Source organism: Petaurus breviceps, unplaced genomic scaffold (assembly GCF_028583685.1).
Source record: "Petaurus breviceps papuanus isolate PSGF00001 unplaced genomic scaffold, PetGlider_PUasm1.0 188, whole genome shotgun sequence".
NCBI classification, from domain to species: Eukaryota; Metazoa; Chordata; class Mammalia; order Diprotodontia; family Petauridae; genus Petaurus; species Petaurus breviceps.
The window spans coordinates 36,211,829-36,230,128 of record NW_027185804.1 but is presented as its reverse complement, the minus strand read 5'-3'; the positions used below and the strand labels follow the sequence as shown (position 1 = coordinate 36,230,128).

Here is an 18,300-nt window from a genome sequence, read left to right as displayed (position 1 = left end):
TCCCTCCCTGTAGGAGAGGGAAGGGCAGGTGTAGGCGTGACTAAGGAGTAGAGCTGTCCCAGAAGGCAGAGAGCGCCTCAGGGCCAGTGGGGCATCTTCAAGCACAGACCAGGCAGGTGACCCTGCTGGAGAGCAGCTCCTCGTGCAGGAATGGGCTGGACTAAGTGTCTGCTGAGGTGTCTTCTTCCAGCTTTGATTGGGCAGGAAGCAGCATTAACAACCCTGTCCTGTTGTGGGGACCTGCAGCCTTTGGGAATGTGTGTCACAGCATGGGGGTGGGGCTGGGGAGGCAGGTAAAAGCCTTAGCTCATGCCAGGGAGCAGGCTGCTCGGGGACTTTCCCCTCCCTTCCCCCTGGCCACATAATCTGGCCCCAGCTTTCACCTATCAGAAGCAGAAGTAAATGCTGCCTAGAAAGCAAGGCACAGAGACAGAGAAGCCGACGCCGGTGTGCTGCGGCGTCCCTGCTCTGCCTTTCACAGGGAGTCTGTGCTGGCTGGGCACTGGTTCAGTCAGGCTCTCTGCCCCAATTCTGGTTAACTCGGGGGCTCGATGCTAAGTAACTTCAAGTGCAGCCAGTTCTCCACAGCTCTCCTTAACCTTGGACATCATTGAGTCAGTAAACGTTAATTGTGCTGGGCACTGTGCTAAGCACTGTGTGTACAAAAAAGGCCAAATTCCAAAAAATTCCTGCCCTCAAGGAAATTCCATTCTAAGGAGCAAGACAGAGCCAGCTGTGTATTAGATAAATAGGAAATCCTTAGCCAAGGGAAGCCACTGGAATTCTGAGGGGGTGGGGAGGCTTGTGGCTGGGACTTCAAGGATACCAGGGAGCTCAGTAGTCACAGCAGAGGAGGGAGGAGAGCATTCAGGTCTGGGGACTGCCAAAGAGAGGGCCGGAGGTGATGGATGGAGGGTCTTGTGTGTGAAGAAGCCTGGAGGCCACTCCAGGGGATTGCCCCAGACTGGCCCTTCCACCACCAGCTCTGAAGAACAGAGACCTAAATCATGAGGCCTCCTATAAGGCATGGGTCCTCTCGTGCCTGCTCCAGGGCCCCTCTCTCAGGTGGCTTCTACCCCACCCACTCCCCTCTCCCCACCTTCTCCTGAGCAGGGGCCCAAGAAACGACTACTCAGGGCCCTGGCCTTTTCCTTCTTTCGCTACAGAAATGCATGGAAATGAAGAACACCATCCTGGCAAGGCAGAAGGAGATGCACAGCTCCCTGGAGAAGGTCAAGCAGCTGATCCGCCTCATCCACGGCATCGACCTGTCCAAGCCCATGAACTCTGAGGCCGGTTTGGCGGCCCTGCCCAATGGCCCGGACTGCACGCCCCCCGCGCCCGTGGCGTCCTCCACGCCGGCGCCCTCGCCCTCGCCCAGCTGCACAGTGAACTGTAACAAGGGCGAAGAGACTAAATAACAGGGCCCAGCTGCGGGGCCGGCAGCGGAACCCCGACAACGCCAGAAAAGCCGAGCCGGGTTTCTTCTGGGAAGGGCAGGATTCCTTTGGTTAAAGCTTTGGCTCCAGAGAGAGGAGATGCTTGTGCCGGGTGGCGCCGGAGTTTGCCAATCGATCCTCCTTATTCTGTGTGTACATGCAAAGTCTGGACCGCATCACATGAAACAGTGCCAGCTGGGGGTGCTTTGGCAGCACCGTGCCAAGTGAAATATATATTTACTCTCTCTATTCTACACCAGTGTGTGCCTGCAGCAGCCTCCACAGCCACGAGGGCTTGGGTTGGGTCGGGCTGGGCTGGGGAGCAGGGAAGAAGAGGAGAGCAGGTTTCAGATCCTTATTTGCTGAGCAGTTGGTTTAGGTGGGGAAAAGAAGTCCAAAGAGTGTGTGGGCTTTCCTGTTTCTAAACTCTCACGACTATAAAACCAAAAACCACAAAAAAAGGAAATCCAGATTTAAGCAATCGCAGTGCCCAGAAGGGGTGGGGAGGGCAGGGAGGGCAGGGGAGGGGGTGGGCGCGAGGGTGGGAAAAGTATATCAAATAAGCAGTATTTAATATCAGTGGCAGAGGGAGAGGGGACGGTGCCAGGAGATGGCCACAGCAAGTGGCTCCCAGGTCTATTTCTCCCTGAGCACCAGCTCCCACCTTGGCAGGTGACCCCCCAGCCCCACCCCCTCAGGCTCCCCCCAATCCTTCCGGAGCAGCCCCAAGCCCGCCCTGGTTCTGCCCCGGGGCCAGCTGCACTTTCTGGGGGGTGGGGGGTGAGCAAAGCAGGGGGCCCCAAAGTCGGGTGCCCAGGGCCGCCACCAGGGGTGCTGGAGGCCAGAGGAAAAAGGCAGATGGGTGATTTTACTTGAAAACAGAGCTCCATCCCTTCTCTATATTTATAAAGCGGAAAAGAGCCTGAGCAAAGCACCCCACAGCCCAGACGTGTGAAACTTAACGCAGACGGTTCTTTTTTTTCTTTTTTTTTTTTTAATGTTTCTTTTACTTTTTTTGTAACAAAAACTCAAATCCGGCATCGAAGCGCTGTTCTTCAGGCTGACGGTCCAGTCACGGGGTAGATGAGGCCTTGCATGGTATAGATTAGGAGTCCTAGTGTCAGTGAGATGCAGTGAATCTTGTGAGTCCTCGTGTCAACGTTTCGGGCACTGTTTTTTTATGCAAGGGCAAAATCTTTGTATCTTGGGGAAAAACGACAACAACTTTTTTTTAAATTAAAAAGGAAAATAAAAGCTATTGAGGTCTTCCTAGTGTTACTTAAATTAAGATCAAGGTAAGAAACATTGTAAAAAATTTACACAAGTGCTATTTGTTTCCTAAAAACAGTGATTTCTATTAAAAAGGCGTCAGAACTGGAGAAGACTGTGTAGTTCTAATTTTTCAGCACAGCAGCTGCTGCTCCCGAGGCCGCTCTGCTGTGGGCGTGATTCTAGGCAGAGGAGTTAGAGCCCCCATACCCTGAGTCTGTGGTGCCCACTGAACTCTCCCTTCCCTCCATTCCTCCCTTCTCTGAGGGACCTTCCATCTCTTTGTGACTGGGCCCCTGCCTCTTGCTCTCACTGATGATTGCAGGTGAAAGAGAACCCATCTCTAAGGGTTTCTACCCAGGTACTTGAAGGCAGCGGGACCAAGAGCCCCCTCAACAAGGGCACCAGAAGGGTAGGTGGGCCTCCCCTCCCCTCCTGGCCCGCCTAGGTGACCACATCAACCCCTGGTGCCCCAGAAAGTCCCAGGGAAAGAGTCTACCCACCTGCCTTTTGAGAGAGTTCCATCCATGTTGGATTCCAGGTAGAGAAAAGGAATGGATTCTATACTACTGTCTTCTCAGACAGGTCTTGACAAGATCGTTTGGCATTGGTTTTATGTTGCTTTTTTGTTCTAGTATTTGTTTCTTCCCTTCCTGAGAAGACCACGGCAGTTACTTGGTGGACAGACACTGAGTGTCTGTCCTTGGGGAGGGGTATCGATGCCCCCCTGGACCTGTGTGGCCTCCCCAGAGCTGTGACGGCTCCGGGTGCATCTGAAGAGCTTTCCCCCAGTGGGCTACATCTGGCTGCCTAGCAGAGAGAGACATCCCCATCAGGTCAAGGATTCCCCAAGTAGGAACCTGGTTGGTCATCTTTCCTCACTTCCTGCTGCAAGCAGCAGTGGGACCGCCAGTCATATCCATGAAAACTGTTAGCCAGACCCATTTCCTTCCACTCGAAAAGGTGTCAAGACAGTGTAAAAAGAACCCTTCCGATGAAATTCGACGTCAGCATTGAAATCTGTGTCTCATCCATATCCTGAACCCCTGCCCATCTCCCCAGAAACTTCAGAGGGAAGGGTTAAAGTCTCAGTCAGCCTGGGGGACAGGTGGCCTTGGTGCCATACTTCAGACTCAAAGTCAGTACCTGGTAGGGGTGGGGACCAGGAAGACAGAGGGATCTCCACCCAGCTCCAAAGCTGAGATCATGGAGACCCAGGCCCTCCCTCCCTTCCCCTAGAAACAAGGGAGCTTTGGGCGAAGCACAGGCCTGTCCCAGAAATAGTTGGCTGAAGTTCCCAGACCAGCTGTGGTCTCTCCCCATCCCTTGACAGGGCTCTTTTTGACTTGCCTGGGCTCATTAAGCGTCCCAGGAGTGTCTATTACGATTTCTTAAAAGTAGCTGTAAAATTTGAACCTTTTCAGAAGGCTTTGCTCCAAGAGGAGAAAGGTCTGGGGAGTGAGTGCTCTGCGGGGATGAAGGTGTTGGGAAGTTTCAAAGAATGGCTCGGGCAGGATGGGATGTAAGCCAGGTGCAGATGAGGCCAGGAAATCATCCCCAAGCTGTCTTTTTCCTAAGTGTAAACAGCACAAGTTATAAGACTGTCAAAAGGCACTTAGCCTGTGCATTGGGTCCTAGAATACCATTCTGCTGTGAAGAAAGGCTGGTGAGCCTCAAGAAGCCCCCTCTCTACCAGCATCCCCCCACAAGCCTAGACCTGTGGCTTCCAGACTTGGGGAGGCAGCTGCTCATCACCTTGGCCCCTTCCTCTGACCCCCACCTTCCCACTTCTCATCTGCCTTCTGCCACCCCTCCTGCAGGCTTCTCTCTCTTCTGCAGTTGGCTGTTGTGTCCATCCCTCAGCTGGGACGTCCCCGAGGTCTGGGACCTCTGTCTCTTCTTTCATCAAAATGGAATTACAAGGAATGGGGGTAAAGACCCGGATGAACTCAGTGGGTTGGTTTGGGAGGGAGCCTATCCTCAGGGGCCCTTACAAGCCAGAGCAGGACTCCGAAGCTAAGGTGCCAGGCTTCAGATACACAGCCTTGGGGCTCTGACGCCATGTTTCTGCCCAGCTGCCTCCACCTTCAGGAGGCCCTCCTCTAAGCTAGCCCAGTTATTCTTACTGCCTGCAGGGCTTTCCTGGTTTTAAACCCCAGGGCCTTTTCTTCCAGCTGAACCTTGTCTCACTTTCTCTTCATCCCCAGAAGGTTGATTTATTCTCATTGCCTTTCAAAACGTCCAGTCCTGGCTTTGCTGGGTGGCCAGTCACTACTTCCCAAGAATGCTTCTAGCATTCCTTGGGGGTCATTCGGTAGTTCCCAAAGGGCTTTACTGAGGGGCAGTTTGCTTCCTCTGCTGCTGGCTCGGCGGCCCCACCCCTCCAGCAGGTCACCCCCTCAGGCTCTCCAGATCTCCCCAGCCTCATTCCAGGGCTTTTTGTCTCTCACTTAGATTTCATCCATTTTCTGCCTGTCCACAGTGCCTTGATTCCAGGCAGGCGTTCAAGCCTGCCCACTGTAGAAAGGACACAGGGAGAAGTGCCCTCCACCAGGGCTAAGACGAAGGAATTCAGGGACTGTCTGAAAGATTTGCTTGATGGAACATGGTGGCGAACATGGTGGCTTAGCCCTGCCTTGACATCTGTCCACAGGGAGAGGCCAGACCTTCAGAGTGAGCCCACCTAAATCCCTAAATCATCAGGAATCCTTGTGAAGATGGGCCAGTGGGAGATTAAAAGGATCTGAGCCTGACCCACCAACTGGCTGGCTCTCCTAGATCCCCAGCATATGTGGTCACCCGCAGGAGCTGGAGGGAATCCTTGTTCTTGCTGACGATCCACTCACCAGCTGTGACTAAAGGGGGAGGAGGCGATGGGATACGTTCTACCCACCCCCAAATCCCGGCAAAGTGGATGCACGGTGACTTGGCATTTTTTGTGATTTAGAAAGGGTGTGGAAGCAGGCTTCTGAATAGCCTTGGTTCCCAGGGCCGTAGGATTCTCTTCTCTCATCTAGCATAGGGACACCTCTCCCTGCAATGCATCCTGGACATGTCTTAAGGGATTATGTGGTATTGAGCTGGATGGGACCTTGAGAAGACCAGCCAGCCAGGGCAGACACTTCTTCCTGAGGATGTTCCTATGAAATGGCATGCCCAGGATGACATGATTCCTCCAGCAAGGCCACCATGATTGGCGGCATCACCTCCAATTCCCCTTCCCCAACCTTGTCCTCTGGGCAAGAGGCTGAGCTAGATGATGGATGTTACAAATCTTTGGGGTGGATGTGGGGACATAACTCAGTGGTGGCAAGTAGCTACGTCCATTCCTTGGCCCTCTCTCTGACTTCTGAGCCCTTGTGATTTCAGTCTCTGTAGAACCCCCGTGTAGGTCTTTAGGTTAAAAGTGTTTTGTTGGGGGTTGGGTTTTGTGGAGGGGAGGGGGGAGGGCAGAAGGCAGCTGATAAATTTGTATTTATTTTTACACTTTACTAAATAAAACAAAATGAAGTCTGGTGTTGGCCTCACTATGTTGGGGTTTGGGGTGAGGAGAGCCACAATGCCCCTGCCCTCCTCCTTTCACTCTTTTCTGGTCATGAGATTTGTTTGCCTGCCCCTCTACCTCCCCAGGCCTGAAGTCTGGGCTGTTTTGCCCCATGGGCACCAGGTTGAGGGGGTGGTTGGTGGCTCCAGGGTCAGTCCAGGCACCTCTATTCAAGGGCTAAAGAAGATGATTGAAGGCCCTGGAGAAGACATAAGAGAGGCGAGTTAGAGTACTTGAAGGGTTGGGGCGGAGGGCCAGATCCAGAACCAGGATCCCAGCTTTATAATGAACCTTAGAGCCCATCTAGTCTAACCCCCTCATTTTGCAGATGAGGAAACTGAGGCCCAGACTTGCCCATGGTTACACACTGAAATTAAGTGAAAAGCCAAGATTCAGACCCACATCCTGTGACTCCAAATCCAGCCCCCCTGCCACACTGCCTCTGCTGGAAGCCTGTACACAGGCTGCAAGAACCCTTGTGGCTTAGCACTCTGCAATGGGGAGGGACTCCTGTGGTGGAGGTGGGAGGTCCCCTCCAACTCTCATTTTCTTAGGTTGTGTAATTGTGCCTGGGGTCTTGATGACTCCTTTGTTCTCCCATGCGGGCGCGCGCGCACGCGCACACACACACACACACACACACACACACAAACACAATTTCCCTGCATTGCCCTCTGACCCCAAGAAACCAGAAGAAGATGTGAAAAGAATGAAAAAGCTGCTTTAATTACAAAAGTCCAGTACAGAGTGGGGAGGCCAGCCCCATCATGGCTGGTGGCAGTGAGGCTGGACGCCATGATGACAGTGAGAGCTGCAGTAGTAGCCGGTGGCCTCTCCCACCTCCTCAAAAGGCAACAACTCCCCTCCTGCTCCAGCCTCAGAGCCACCCAAATCACCTTAAATAACTTAAATAGAGACCCTAGGACCCAAGGCCTCATTCCAGTGTCCGGAATATATAGGCAAGGGTGAGGAACCTTTGGCCTTGAGGCCATATGTGGCCCTCTAGGTCCTCAAGTACAGTCCTTTGAACCCAACTTCACAGAACAAATCCTTTCGTTTGGATTCAAAGGGCCGCACTTGAGGACTTAGAGGACCACATGTGGCCTCAAGCTGCAGGTTCCCCACCCCTGGCTAGGGAGTCCTCCTTGAGGGACCCCACAGCGCCCAAACCCTCTCCTGGGCAGTCAGCTACCTAACCCAGCCCCTATCAGAGGGGAAGGCGACCCCTCAGGCTCAGGAAGAGGATCCCATCCTGAAAGGCTGCTGTCAGGAGACCCCCTCAGAGTCGCCGCTGGGCTGTGAGGTACTTGAGAGCAGCTGAGCCATAGCGGCGGGACAGGTCCTGGTGGAATTCATCCTTGAGGGCCTGGAGGCAGCGGCGGTAAGTGGGGTTGGATCGGAACCTGGAGATGTCAAGGCTGGGCGCATGGGGCAAGTGGATGGCAAAGGCCTCAGGCAGAACCAAGAACTCATACTCCTGCGAGAAGGGGTAGAGAAGGCCATTGCCCAAGGTGATAGTGGAGAGCCCCCGAGGTTGGAGGCCAGGAGCCTGCCCCTCCTTCCCCTTGGCCAACAGCCAGCTGTGTGCCCACTGTGCCCGTCCTCTGGCGAGCTCATTTGTAAAACAAGAGGTTTGAACCAAGGGTCATTCTGGCTCAGACATCCCAATATGAGGGTCCCACCTCCGGCTTGGTCTGAAGGGAGCAAGGGAGGGAGGATCTAGGCCCACCTCTCCCACCTACCTGTGCATCCAGCTCCATGATGTGGGCCACCTTGTTCCAGCCAAAGCCCACAAACCGGGGATCGTAGCGGGGGCAATCCCAGGGGACCACCACATAGGGCTCGTAGTCAGCTGCCCACTCCACACGATAGGGAGCCTGGGCCTCCCGCCAATGGGTATAATTGGTGGGCTCGTGCCCTCGGGGCCAAACATGGTACCTGGGATGCCCAGGAGACACATGGGTCACACTTTCTGTCACAGACGAGAAAGAGGAGGAAGGCAAGGGAGGGGAGGGGTCCCACCTGAAGGTATAGAGAGAGCCAGCATCCAGCAGGGACAGCAGCTCAGCCTTGGAGGTGGGAAAACTCAGTCGATAGCGAAGGGTCTCAAAGGCTGGCACCACCAGAGCAGCTTTGCGGGTGGCCAGGTCCAGCTCCTTGATGGAGGCCCTGAAGGAAGAAGGGACGTGAGAGAGGGGGCACCCTCCACCCCAGGAAGGAGCAGCCTGGCAGGGCTTGGGACAGCAGCAAAGAACAGACAGCCCCAGCAGAATAAAGACTTGGGGATGAGTGACAGGAAATCACTGCTGTAAAGACAAAAGGCTGAATCAAGAATGTGTTTTCTGAAAAGAGCCAGGACTCAGAACCTAACTAGCCATGTGACTGGGCAAGCCACTGAACCTAGTTTCATCATGTAGGAAATGGGCACCATGTCATCGCAGCCCGGCATAAGCAAACACCACCAATAACACGTCTGAAGTGCACTGTGAGTCTAAAGCACTACACAAATATAAAACGTCAGCCCCACTTCCCTCCTGTCCTCTAGGCCCCCCATGTCACCATGAAGAGCTGGAAGGATCCTTAAAGCTCATTAGCCTAACTCCTCACTCCTTTTCCCCAAGATGAGGAATCCGGAAGGGGCTGGTACCTGAGGTAGTCATAGAGGGAGTAGGCTGGCAAAAAGTCAATGTCGCTGAGGAAGACATAGGGGGTGTGGGCCTGGCCCAGAGCCACGTTCCGGAGCAGGTTGACAGGGTAGAGGGGCCCTTCTCGGTACACGATGTGGTAGGCCACATCTCGACGGGCAGCCAGCACCTCAGAGGCCTGGGCAAAGTGCAGGAACTGCTGGGCCTCCGCATCTGACAGGTACAGGGCCAGGCTCATGGGGCCCGGCCAGTGGCGGCACAGGGCCTCTAACATCTGCAGTCTTGGGAAAGTCAGAGGCAGGCAGAGATTGGAGAGATGGATGGCTGCCCACCCCATCCCATCCTCCCCTGTCTCCTCTGTCAGCCCTTCATCCCCCCCCACCTCCCATACCGGTCCATGGACAGCTGGGCTACCAGGGTGACATCATGGGGGTGGGGGGCAGGAGGCTCATAGGGCAGGAAGGTGAGGTGGACCCGGTGGACGGCAAGCTGCTGCCGACGGAACTCATAACAGGCGGCATCCTCCTCCAGCTCCACCAGAGCTTGTCTTGTCTAGGAGGTGTTGGGGAGAAAGTCCTGAGCGTAGGCCTCCCTGAGATGGAGAGGTCAGGGAGGTATCTTCCCTGCCGGGTCAGAAGAGGGGGAGGGCCTTCTCACCTGGGGAGCTAGTGTCTGCCTCCATCCTCCTTCCCCTCCCCCTAGTCCTGAGGAGAGAACTTATCTCTCCTGGTTGGAAGGGGAGACTTGAGTGTCTCCCCTGGTTAGGAGGTGGGGGGGCTCAGGAGTGTCTCCCCTGGTTAGGAGGTATGGGGGGGTGCTCAGGCATCTCCCCTGGTTAGGAGTGGGGGGGAGCCTCAGGTATTCCCCTGGGAGGGGGGGCTGAGGCATCTCCCCTGGTTAGGAGGTGGGGGGGCTCAGGTATCTCCCCTGGTTGGGGGGCTCAGGCATCTCCCCTGGTTGGGGGGGCACTCAGGCATCTCTCCTGGTAGGGGTGCTCAGGCGTCTCCCCTGGTTGGGGGGGGCGGTGTTCAGGTGTCTCACCTGGTCCGGCTGGGTCTGGGGACCACTGATACAGCCAAAGAGCTCTCTCCGAAGCAGATTCCCATCATACTCCAAGAAGGTCAGGTAGAGATTCCGGAAGAATTCCACATGCTTATTCTTTACTGCAAGTTTCTTAGGTGAGTTCCAGTGAATTACCTCGGGCGAAGGAAGAAGGGTGGGAACGTGAGGCCCTGAGTCTTGCCTCCAGTCACCATCCAGGGGATGGGGCTCCCTGGGAGGGTCCAAGGCCGCTTCCCCAGCGTCCCCCTCGACACTCACCTTGAGGTCAGCCACCTCGGAGTAGCACTGCTCAGCTCGGGTGTGGTCTGACAGCTGCACGTTCCAGGAGCAGGGCAGGGGGTGCACAAGCCAAGGGTGTTGTTTGATCACAGCATTGAAAATGTCCTGAAAGGCGGTAGGCCCAGTGACACATTAGCCCCAGAGACCTTCATCGACAGCCCACCCTAACCAGTAGCCTGGAGCCCCAGGCACTGTACGGGGGTACCTGGTCAGCCAGAGAGGTGGCCAGCATAGTCAGCAGCTCCCGCTCGGCCGTCAGCCTCCACATCTGTTCCCAGCCCACCTGCCTCAGTCGCTCCAGGTGCAGCAGGATCACTCCTTGGGAATGCACTTTGGCTGGGAGATTTCCAAAACCCCCAAGCCTTCTCTGTCCCTTCCCATTGCGTCCTATGGTACCTAGAGGCCCCACCTGCCCCCAACCCAATAACAACAGCGGCTCACATTTTGTGACATTTTAAATGAGGCATGATCCCATTCTTTCATCTGAGAAGACTGAGGCCCAGAGAGAGAAAGACCTTACCTGTGTTGAAGCCACGGCCTAAGGCAGGCCAGGGTCGGTGGTTCTTCCAGAGATTTCCTAGGTACCAGTCACTCTGGTTCTCCACCAACCCAATCACCTGTTTGTCTGGGAGGAAAAGAAGGTAGAGAAGGAAATGGAGGCAGAAGGGACCATACCCCACTGCCACTGGTCCCCAGGTTTGGGAACATTCCCCTGTTCAAAGGCAGAGTGCTGGACTTCTCTGGTTTCTGTCTAATACTGGGCTCCAAGAAGTCCAGCATTACATGTGGGGGGTGAGGGGAGGGACAGGGAGAAGAGGCCATGGAGAAGGGAACCTGTTCAGGGGGCTTGGACAGTAGGAAGGGTGGGGGCAGCAGGCCCTGAGGGCCCCAAGCTCCTCACCTGAGAATCGGGCAAAGACAGCCCACAGGTCAGCGATGTCAGAAGCAAAAGTGATATCGGTGTCAAGGACAATGACCCGGGCCAGGGTGGGGGGCAGTGCCCGGGGTAGGGTCAGCTTCAAGAGCCCATAGATGCCTGAGTAGTGCTTATTGGGGATCCAGGCAACCTCAGGCTGCAGGAGAGAGGGGCCAAGATGAGCCATGAGGGGCAGGCATAAGCCCCCACTTTACTTCCCCCTCCCTGACCTAGAGCTCAGAGGCTGCTGGAGCTGCAAGGGACTGAATGGCCATCTATTCCAAACCCCTCATCTTCTGGTTGGGGAATGGAAGCTCAGTGAGGGCAGCCACTGCACTGAACTAAGGAGGGAAAAAAGGCTGAATACACATCGAAACTCCTATTTTCTTTTTTTCTTTCTCGTGGTTTTCCCCTTTTGTTGTGATTCTTCTTTCACAACATGACGTACGTTTAATATGATTGTACATGTATAACCTAAATCAGAATGCTTGCCATCTTGGAGAGGCAGGGAGGGAGGGAGAGAAAAAATTTGGAACTCAGAATCTTATAAAAGTAAATGTTGAATAATAAGTAAAGGGGTGGGGGCAGGAGGATGGAGGGTTGGCACCCTCAACAAGGAGGGGAGGGCTGGAGGAGAGGAATAGGAGACTGTGCCTGGCCTGCCTGCCTTTCTGAGCCCATCCTGAAGACAGAGGATTTGGGGTCAGTTGGGGGTTGAATTCTGGTGCTCTAGCATTGACTCACAAGGCACAGTGGGAAGGGCCCTGGCCCAGCTCACAATGCCCTCTCTGCCACTGGGTGACCTCCACCAAGTCAGTCCCACAAACTCTTGGGGCTCACTTTTCCCTGCTGTCCAACAAGGTGGGGCAGGAAGGACTGGCTGACCTCTGAGGTCCCTGTCTACTCCTAAATCTAGGATTCCATTGGATGATGTGTCCAAGGTCACCCAGCTAGCTTAGTAGGCAGAGTCAGAACTAAAACCCAGGTGCTCTCAGACCAAAATCATTGCACCACACTGCCCCCAAGAAACGTGGCCAGGGCCAGACCCAGGCAACTGGCTGCTGGCTGCAGGGGATGGGAAAGGAAGAGCACCAGGACTTGGGAGGAGGAAGAGAAAGCTCCAGCTGGAAGGAGGAGTCAGCTCCCAGAGCACAAGAGCCATTTTTTATTTCCTCTTGGTACCTCCCAGAATGAGGCAGGCAGTTCAAAATGCTGGTCATATTGAAAGAGGGTGCAGCTAATATTGGGGAGGGGAGAGGGAAGGATCAGGGCTCCCTACCCTGAGCTCATCAGCATTGTAGAAGTTAATGAAGACAGAGGGCACCATCCAAGTGTGGAAGAGGGTTTCCAAGATGTTTCGGGCCACAGCATCAGTCACCAGATGGAAATGCAGAGGGTTCTTCCTGGGGTGCAGTAGAGGGATTCTGGCTGAGAAAGCCCCAGGCAGCTCCTACCCAACTCCTGCCCAATCCTACTTGAACTAGCTTTAGTGCCCCAGGCTCATGGGAGGAAATCGATTTGTAACCTTACCAGCATTAAACTGCTCCCATTATTGTTACTGGCAGGGGTCCCAGGACTTGGGGGGTGGGGGTGGGAAGGGAAGGTACCTGTGGAAGAGGATGGACTTGACCAGAGTGACCACATCCCGGCTAGAGTTATGCCCAGCACACACGATGGCCACATGCAGGAGCTGGAGGGTTGGGGACCGGAGAGGAGAGATGCATCCTGGCTCCACACCTAGGCACTGCTCCCATCCCCTACTAGGCTGGGGGGAGGGCAGGCTCAGAAGTCATCTAGTCCAAACCCCTCATTTGACTGATGAGAAAACTGAGGCCCAGAGAGGTCATACCAGATGGTACGTTTTAGAGCTGAGGTTTGGCCTCAGGTCCTCTGACTCCCAACCAGTGAGCTCCTGCCTCCCAAAAGAGGAGTGGGAATTGGGAAGTGGTAGGGGATCATAACTTGGCAAAGATGAGCTGGAGGCCCCAGTGGCATATTTGGGATAATGGTGAGGCTAGTTTGAGTGACTGAGAGAGGGGGAATAGAAAAAGATTCTATCTTAGAATCAGAGAATGGCTCAGCTGGGAGGGCCCTTAGAGGCCTCAGGCTCTTAACCTTATTGTGTGCAGGCTGGCAGTCTATGAACTCTGAACATGCTTTTAAATTCATAAAAGGAAATACATTGGATTACAAAAGAAACGCAAAGTGGGTTAAAATAAAGGTGTAACTTTCCCCACCCAAGTTCCCAGACCCCCAAAAATCTATCCACTCCCCCTCCCCCCCAGGTTAAGAATCCCTGATCTGGGATGCCCAGGCCCAGTGGTCTGACCCACTAGGACAGGGTGGCCAGAGGAGGTAAGTGATCCGGCCCAAGTCACACAGGGTCTCCCCAGGCCAGGGCCCTTCTCTCCCACATGGCACGTGCCCCTCTCTCGGTAAGGGCGAGTCGGGACAGGTGGCTTAGGGTGGGCCGCTCGGGGCAGCCTCGAGCGCTAACATCTGCTGGGCTCCGGGGGGGCCCGGCTTACTCTAACATCTGCTGGGCTCCGGGGGGGGGCCGGCTTACTCTAACATCTGCTGGGCTCCGGGGGGGGCCGGCTTACTCTAACATCTGCTGGGCTCCGGGGCCCGGCTTACCTCGCATTTCTCTATGGTGGGCTGCTGACTACAGGTCGTCCGGCCCCATGTCATCTGGGGCTCACCGCCGCGCTCCGAGGGGAGTCTCCCTAGGACCCCCCAGCGCCGGAGCTCCTCCCGCAACTGCCGATTTTCCTCCTCCACAGCCCGAACCTGAGCCCCCAGCTCCTCAAGGGCCCCTCCCGAGCAAGGGGAAGGCAGGAGCAGACGACCATCTGCGGCGGAGACACGGGGTCGGCGTCGGGGTCCTGGCTGGAGAACAGCCTCCCCCGCCCCACCAGTCGGCCGGCTGACCACTCACACGCCAGGTCCCCGCTGAGCAGGTAGAGGCCGGACAGCAGCAGCAGCAGCAGGAGACCGGCCCCCAGCGCCCTCAGCCGCCCCCGCCCCCGGGGCAGCATGGCCAGCTCAGGGCGGGACGGCTCGGCCCGGGGCAGCAGGCGGCATCCTAGATCCTAGGGAGGGAGGGAGGCAGGGGAGAGCCCGGGGCCGGGGCTGCCCGGTGTCGCGGCCGCGGCCGCCCCGTCGGGGCTCTCACCTGCGCCACTCTCTCCCTGTCCGGTCCGGCCCGGCCCGCCCAGCCGCGCCACCGATTCTTCCTGAAAGCTCCCAGTCCGTCCGGGCTAGATCCTGCCCCGCCTCCCGCCCTGCCTGCCCGCCCAGCCACCTTGACTCAAGTTTCACCTCGGCTCGGCTCGGCTCTGCCTGGAAGAAGGAAGGGGGAGGGCCCGAGAAGCTCCAGGTTTGGGGCTCAGAAACTCCCCCCAACTCTAACTTGGAAAGGTGCGGGAAGCGTGAGTGCACCCTCCCTCCAGGCAGGGGCACGGCCCAGCTGCGGAATGCAACTCCCTGGAAGACCACCCAGAAAGCCCCCCTCCCCCATTTACCTGGTCTCAACTCAACACGCTTCTTGGGGCTAAACTCTCCCCGCGCCCCCCAAAACCGATCTCCCAGCTCACAGGCAGCTGGGTAAAGTCAATCCCCCCCCCCTACCCTGGCTCGCAGGCACAAAAGATCCGTCCCCAGCTCTCAGGCTGCTTCCCAATCCCCCCTCAAACAGGCAAGGGGGCGGGGCCTCTCGGGGCCTGCTGACCCCGGCCAAAGGGATCAAAGGAGACAGCCTCGGGAGGCAGAGAAATTACTGGACAGGAGCAGAGTTTGCATGTGAAAGGTGGGGGAGAGAATGGGGGTGGAGGCCACCGCCTGGAAAGGAATGTGGAATCCACTGAGCTGTGTCCCAGTCCTGCCCTGGGGGGAGGGGACGTGAGAGTGGGGACACCTGTCCGGCTTGGAAGCCTGGCCATACCTGAGGCAGGAGGACAGAGAGGGGGGGGGGGGGGGGGGGGGAAGAAGTTTTTCCCCAGTCCTGCCTTTCTTGCCCTGCTCTTCAGAGGAGGGGGCCGTCTGGGGAAGGGGGGCAGCACATTTTGAGACTGCCTTGGTCAGGGTCAGGAGCCCGAGCATCTTTGAGCCCTCCTCCACCCAGTGTCCTCCACCCCCACCCATCCTCCCAGGGCTCTGGACCAGGCTCTCTCACCTGGCCTCTGAGAGGCCAGATCTCAGGTCTCTGGCCTGGCACTGTTTGAACCTGAGAGGCCATTAGGACTGGAGTGCCCTCTGACAAAGTACAGCTCAGGCCTGATAGAATGGAATTGTCCTGATCTGGGCAGGAAACCAGAGCTGGGGAAGTGTAGGGGCCATTCTCAGGTTCCAGGTTGGGTGCTGCCAGCACTCAGGTCCTAATGGGCTCTCCAGGTCTCTCCATCTTTCTACCACTGTCTGCCCAGGACAGGCATTCTACTCCATTCCAGTTTCCCCCAAATAGAAGATGGGCCAAATATAGAGTGTAAGAATATAAGAGAATGTAAGAGCAGAAGGAACCTTAGCACATAGAACAGGGGATGTCAGGGCTGGGAGGGGCCTTAGAACAGAGAATGTCAGGGCTGGGAGGGGCTTCAGAACAGGGGATGTCAGGGCTGGGAGGGGCTTCAGAACAGGGACTGTCAGTGCTGGGAGGGACCTTAGAACACAAAATATCTGAAATGGAAAGGACTTTGGACCGACCAAAGGATGTGAGAAAAGAATGTTGAAGTGAAAGCAACCTTGGAATACAAAAGATAAATTGTTAGAATACATGTAGATGAATACATATATTCATAATACATGAGTATTAGTGTATAAAAGACTTTAGATCCACAGAATGTGAGAGCTGAAAGGCATTTTAGTGATGGAGGTAGAGCTCTGGCCCTGGAGTCAAAAAGATCTGGGTTCAAATCCTGTCACTGCCTCAGTTTCCTCCTCAGAAAAGTGGTGCTAATAATACCTGTAGCACTTACCTTAACAGTGTGCTGTGAAATCAAAGAAGATAAAGTAGAAAACGTGCTTTTTAAATCTTAAAAGGCAATATCAGTGTCAGTCATTTGTATTACAACAGAATGTCAGTGGCCAGGAAGTGCCTAAAAACACAATTCTCAGAGACACAAGAGATTTTTTATATCATTTAGGTTCCCCTGCCCACACTTTCAAGGATGGGGAAACTGAGGCCCAGGGAGGCAGTGATTTGTCGAAGGCCAGTGGAGTTCTGTAGCCCAGTGCCTCTCCAGTTACAATATGTCTCCAGATGGCCCTCCAGGGCACAAGGGGGAAACTTTGGAGGGAGAGGGGAAGTGGGAGTGATGGGACAGGGCCATCCTGAGCCCTGAGCTTTCCCAGCATTGCTGAAAAATGCCCTTCCCCTGCCACTCAGCCTTCCCCTCCCCAGGGGCTCGGGATTCCATCAGGGTGGGGGCTTTCCAACATGCAAACTTCCTCCACCTCCCCACTATAATGTACAGGTTGAGAGCCACCTGTGGCACTGAGGGCACATCCCTCCCTCCCTGCTTTAGGTAGGGGGGTGGCATGCAGCACTGGAACCCAGGTCTTCCCAACTCCAAGATCAGGCTTCTATATGCACTATACCATGACCTCCAGGGAGGGAAGGACATTTTGGTAATAGGTCCTGCCCTATTCCCACCCCCTTCAGGGGTGACTGGGTTCCCAGCAAGAATGTGTGTCCTAGCATGGGGCATTTCTACTCTCTTGAGCCTAGGGGCCCTTCCCCCTCCCTGGACCCTCTGGAGAGCTTAGGAGGCTGAGCTCTTGACCTTAAGAGAGAGTTGGGAAGCTCTTTAACACTGACTTTACACAGTTGCCTGATAGTTGTTTCACACAGCAGCTCTCCTCTCCTTCATTCTCACCTGATGGAGACACTGAGGCCCAGAGAGGAGCACTGGCCTCTCACTGAGTCGGCTGGGCTGGGAGAGGTGGGGAAGGGCTTCAGCTTCAGGGAAGGAGGTCAGAGGCTCAAGGCTAACCTCTCTCCCTCTGCCCTCCCCTCCAATTCTAGCTGGTCCACCAGCGCCAGCTTGGGGCAGGAGCCAAGAAGTCGTTGTGCCCAGGCAGGCATCCAACCCAGCCCATAGCTGTCCCAGGGCACACAGCTGGTCTTTGTCTCTAGGGCATTTATCTAGCCAGGGATCAGGAAGGGGAAACCTAGAGCTCTGGCTTCTGGGGCTGCCTTCCCTGGAAAGGCCTGAGGCTCTCCCAGCAGCCTCCCTCCACCAGCCCCCCCTCCAGCTGGCCCAGCTCCCTCATGCCCCCAGGACCAGGCCCAGAGACAGAAGGAGACACTCCTTCCTGAGAGTTCAGGCCCTTTGATTCAAATCCCTCTCCTAGCAGGAGATTGGGAATTAATTCTGAGATCCCGGCTGATGGCACATACCCCACCCTCTACACCCCCTGGCCAACAGGGCACAAAATATGCTATTTTTTTTTTTTTTAGTATGGATGTAGGCAGTAGAGGTGGCTTAGAATGACCTCTGAGATCCTCTATAACTGTAAGGTTCTGTCCTAGTCCAGTGGCTGGTATACAGTAGGCACTTAATAAATGCTTACTAAATTGAATCCTCAGACTGTGATTCTCAGGTTCAGTCCCAGCGCAATGTCTGCCCCACAGCTGGTCCTTTAATAAATGCCTGGTACACAGTAGATGCTTAATAAATGTCTGTTGAATTCCCAAACTGCAGAGTCAACTAATATTTATTAAGTGCTTACTGTGTGCCATGAATAGTCCTAAGCACTGGAGATATGAAGAAAGGCAAGAGAAAAAATTAGGTCCTGACCCTAAGAAGCAGACCATGTGTGTGGGAAGAGTCGGCTGAACAGCTGAAGCAACCGGAAGGGTCCTTGAGGGCCCAGGGCACACAGCCGGTGCTTAATAAATGCTCAGGCGATTGAATTCTTAGTCTGGGGCAATTTCTTTACAGATCTCTCTCTCCCTCTCTGTCTCCTGCTCTCTCTGTCTCTCTTCCTCTCTGTCTCTCTCTCTCCCTCTCTGTCTTCTGCTCTCTCTCTCTCTCCCTCTCTGTCTTTCTTCTTCTTCTTCTTCTTCTTCTTCTTCTTCTTCTTCTTCTTCTTCTTCTTCTTCTTCTTCTTCTTCTTCTTCTTCTTCTTCTTCTTCTTCTTCTTCTT

At 55.2% G+C, this 18,300-nt stretch overlaps 3 protein-coding genes across 15 annotated transcripts in view; 2 read left to right on the top strand and 1 right to left on the bottom strand.

Moving 5' to 3' along the window:
* Positions 1-1,905, top strand: part of PHF21A (PHD finger protein 21A) — a 218,285-nt gene extending 216,380 nt beyond the window's left edge. For all 12 annotated transcript variants that reach the window (XM_069091501.1, XM_069091505.1, XM_069091503.1 and 9 more), the window contains one exon: positions 1,167-1,905. In XM_069091501.1, coding sequence (XP_068947602.1) covers positions 1,167-1,421 — 255 coding nt within the window. In that variant the 3' untranslated portion in view covers positions 1,422-1,905. The remainder of the gene's footprint in view (positions 1-1,166) is intronic.
* Positions 1-18,300, top strand: part of PEX16 (peroxisomal biogenesis factor 16) — a 239,331-nt gene that overhangs the window by 206,456 nt on the left and 14,575 nt on the right. The window lies entirely within an intron of this gene.
* LARGE2 (LARGE xylosyl- and glucuronyltransferase 2) overlaps positions 6,954-18,300 on the bottom strand; it is a 13,321-nt gene continuing 1,974 nt past the window's right edge. Inside the window, exons 3-17 of one of the 2 annotated variants that reach the window (XM_069091498.1) lie at positions 14,679-18,300; positions 14,093-14,246; positions 13,792-14,006; positions 12,762-12,844; positions 12,434-12,557; positions 11,140-11,311; positions 10,759-10,863; positions 10,444-10,574; positions 10,218-10,343; positions 9,939-10,094; positions 9,289-9,449; positions 8,900-9,178; positions 8,275-8,421; positions 7,995-8,190; positions 6,954-7,729 (exon numbers count right to left, since the gene is read on the bottom strand). The exon at positions 14,679-18,300 is cut by the window's right edge and continues 488 nt beyond it. In XM_069091498.1, the coding sequence (XP_068947599.1) occupies positions 7,532-7,729; positions 7,995-8,190; positions 8,275-8,421; positions 8,900-9,178; positions 9,289-9,449; positions 9,939-10,094; positions 10,218-10,343; positions 10,444-10,574; positions 10,759-10,863; positions 11,140-11,311; positions 12,434-12,557; positions 12,762-12,844; positions 13,792-14,006; positions 14,093-14,192 (2,193 nt within the window). In that variant the 5' untranslated portion in view covers positions 14,193-14,246; positions 14,679-18,300 and the 3' untranslated portion in view covers positions 6,954-7,531. The remainder of the gene's footprint in view (positions 7,730-7,994; positions 8,191-8,274; positions 8,422-8,899; positions 9,179-9,288; positions 9,450-9,938; positions 10,095-10,217; positions 10,344-10,443; positions 10,575-10,758; positions 10,864-11,139; positions 11,312-12,433; positions 12,558-12,761; positions 12,845-13,791; positions 14,007-14,092; positions 14,247-14,678) is intronic. The other variant, XM_069091499.1, reaches the window with a different exon arrangement.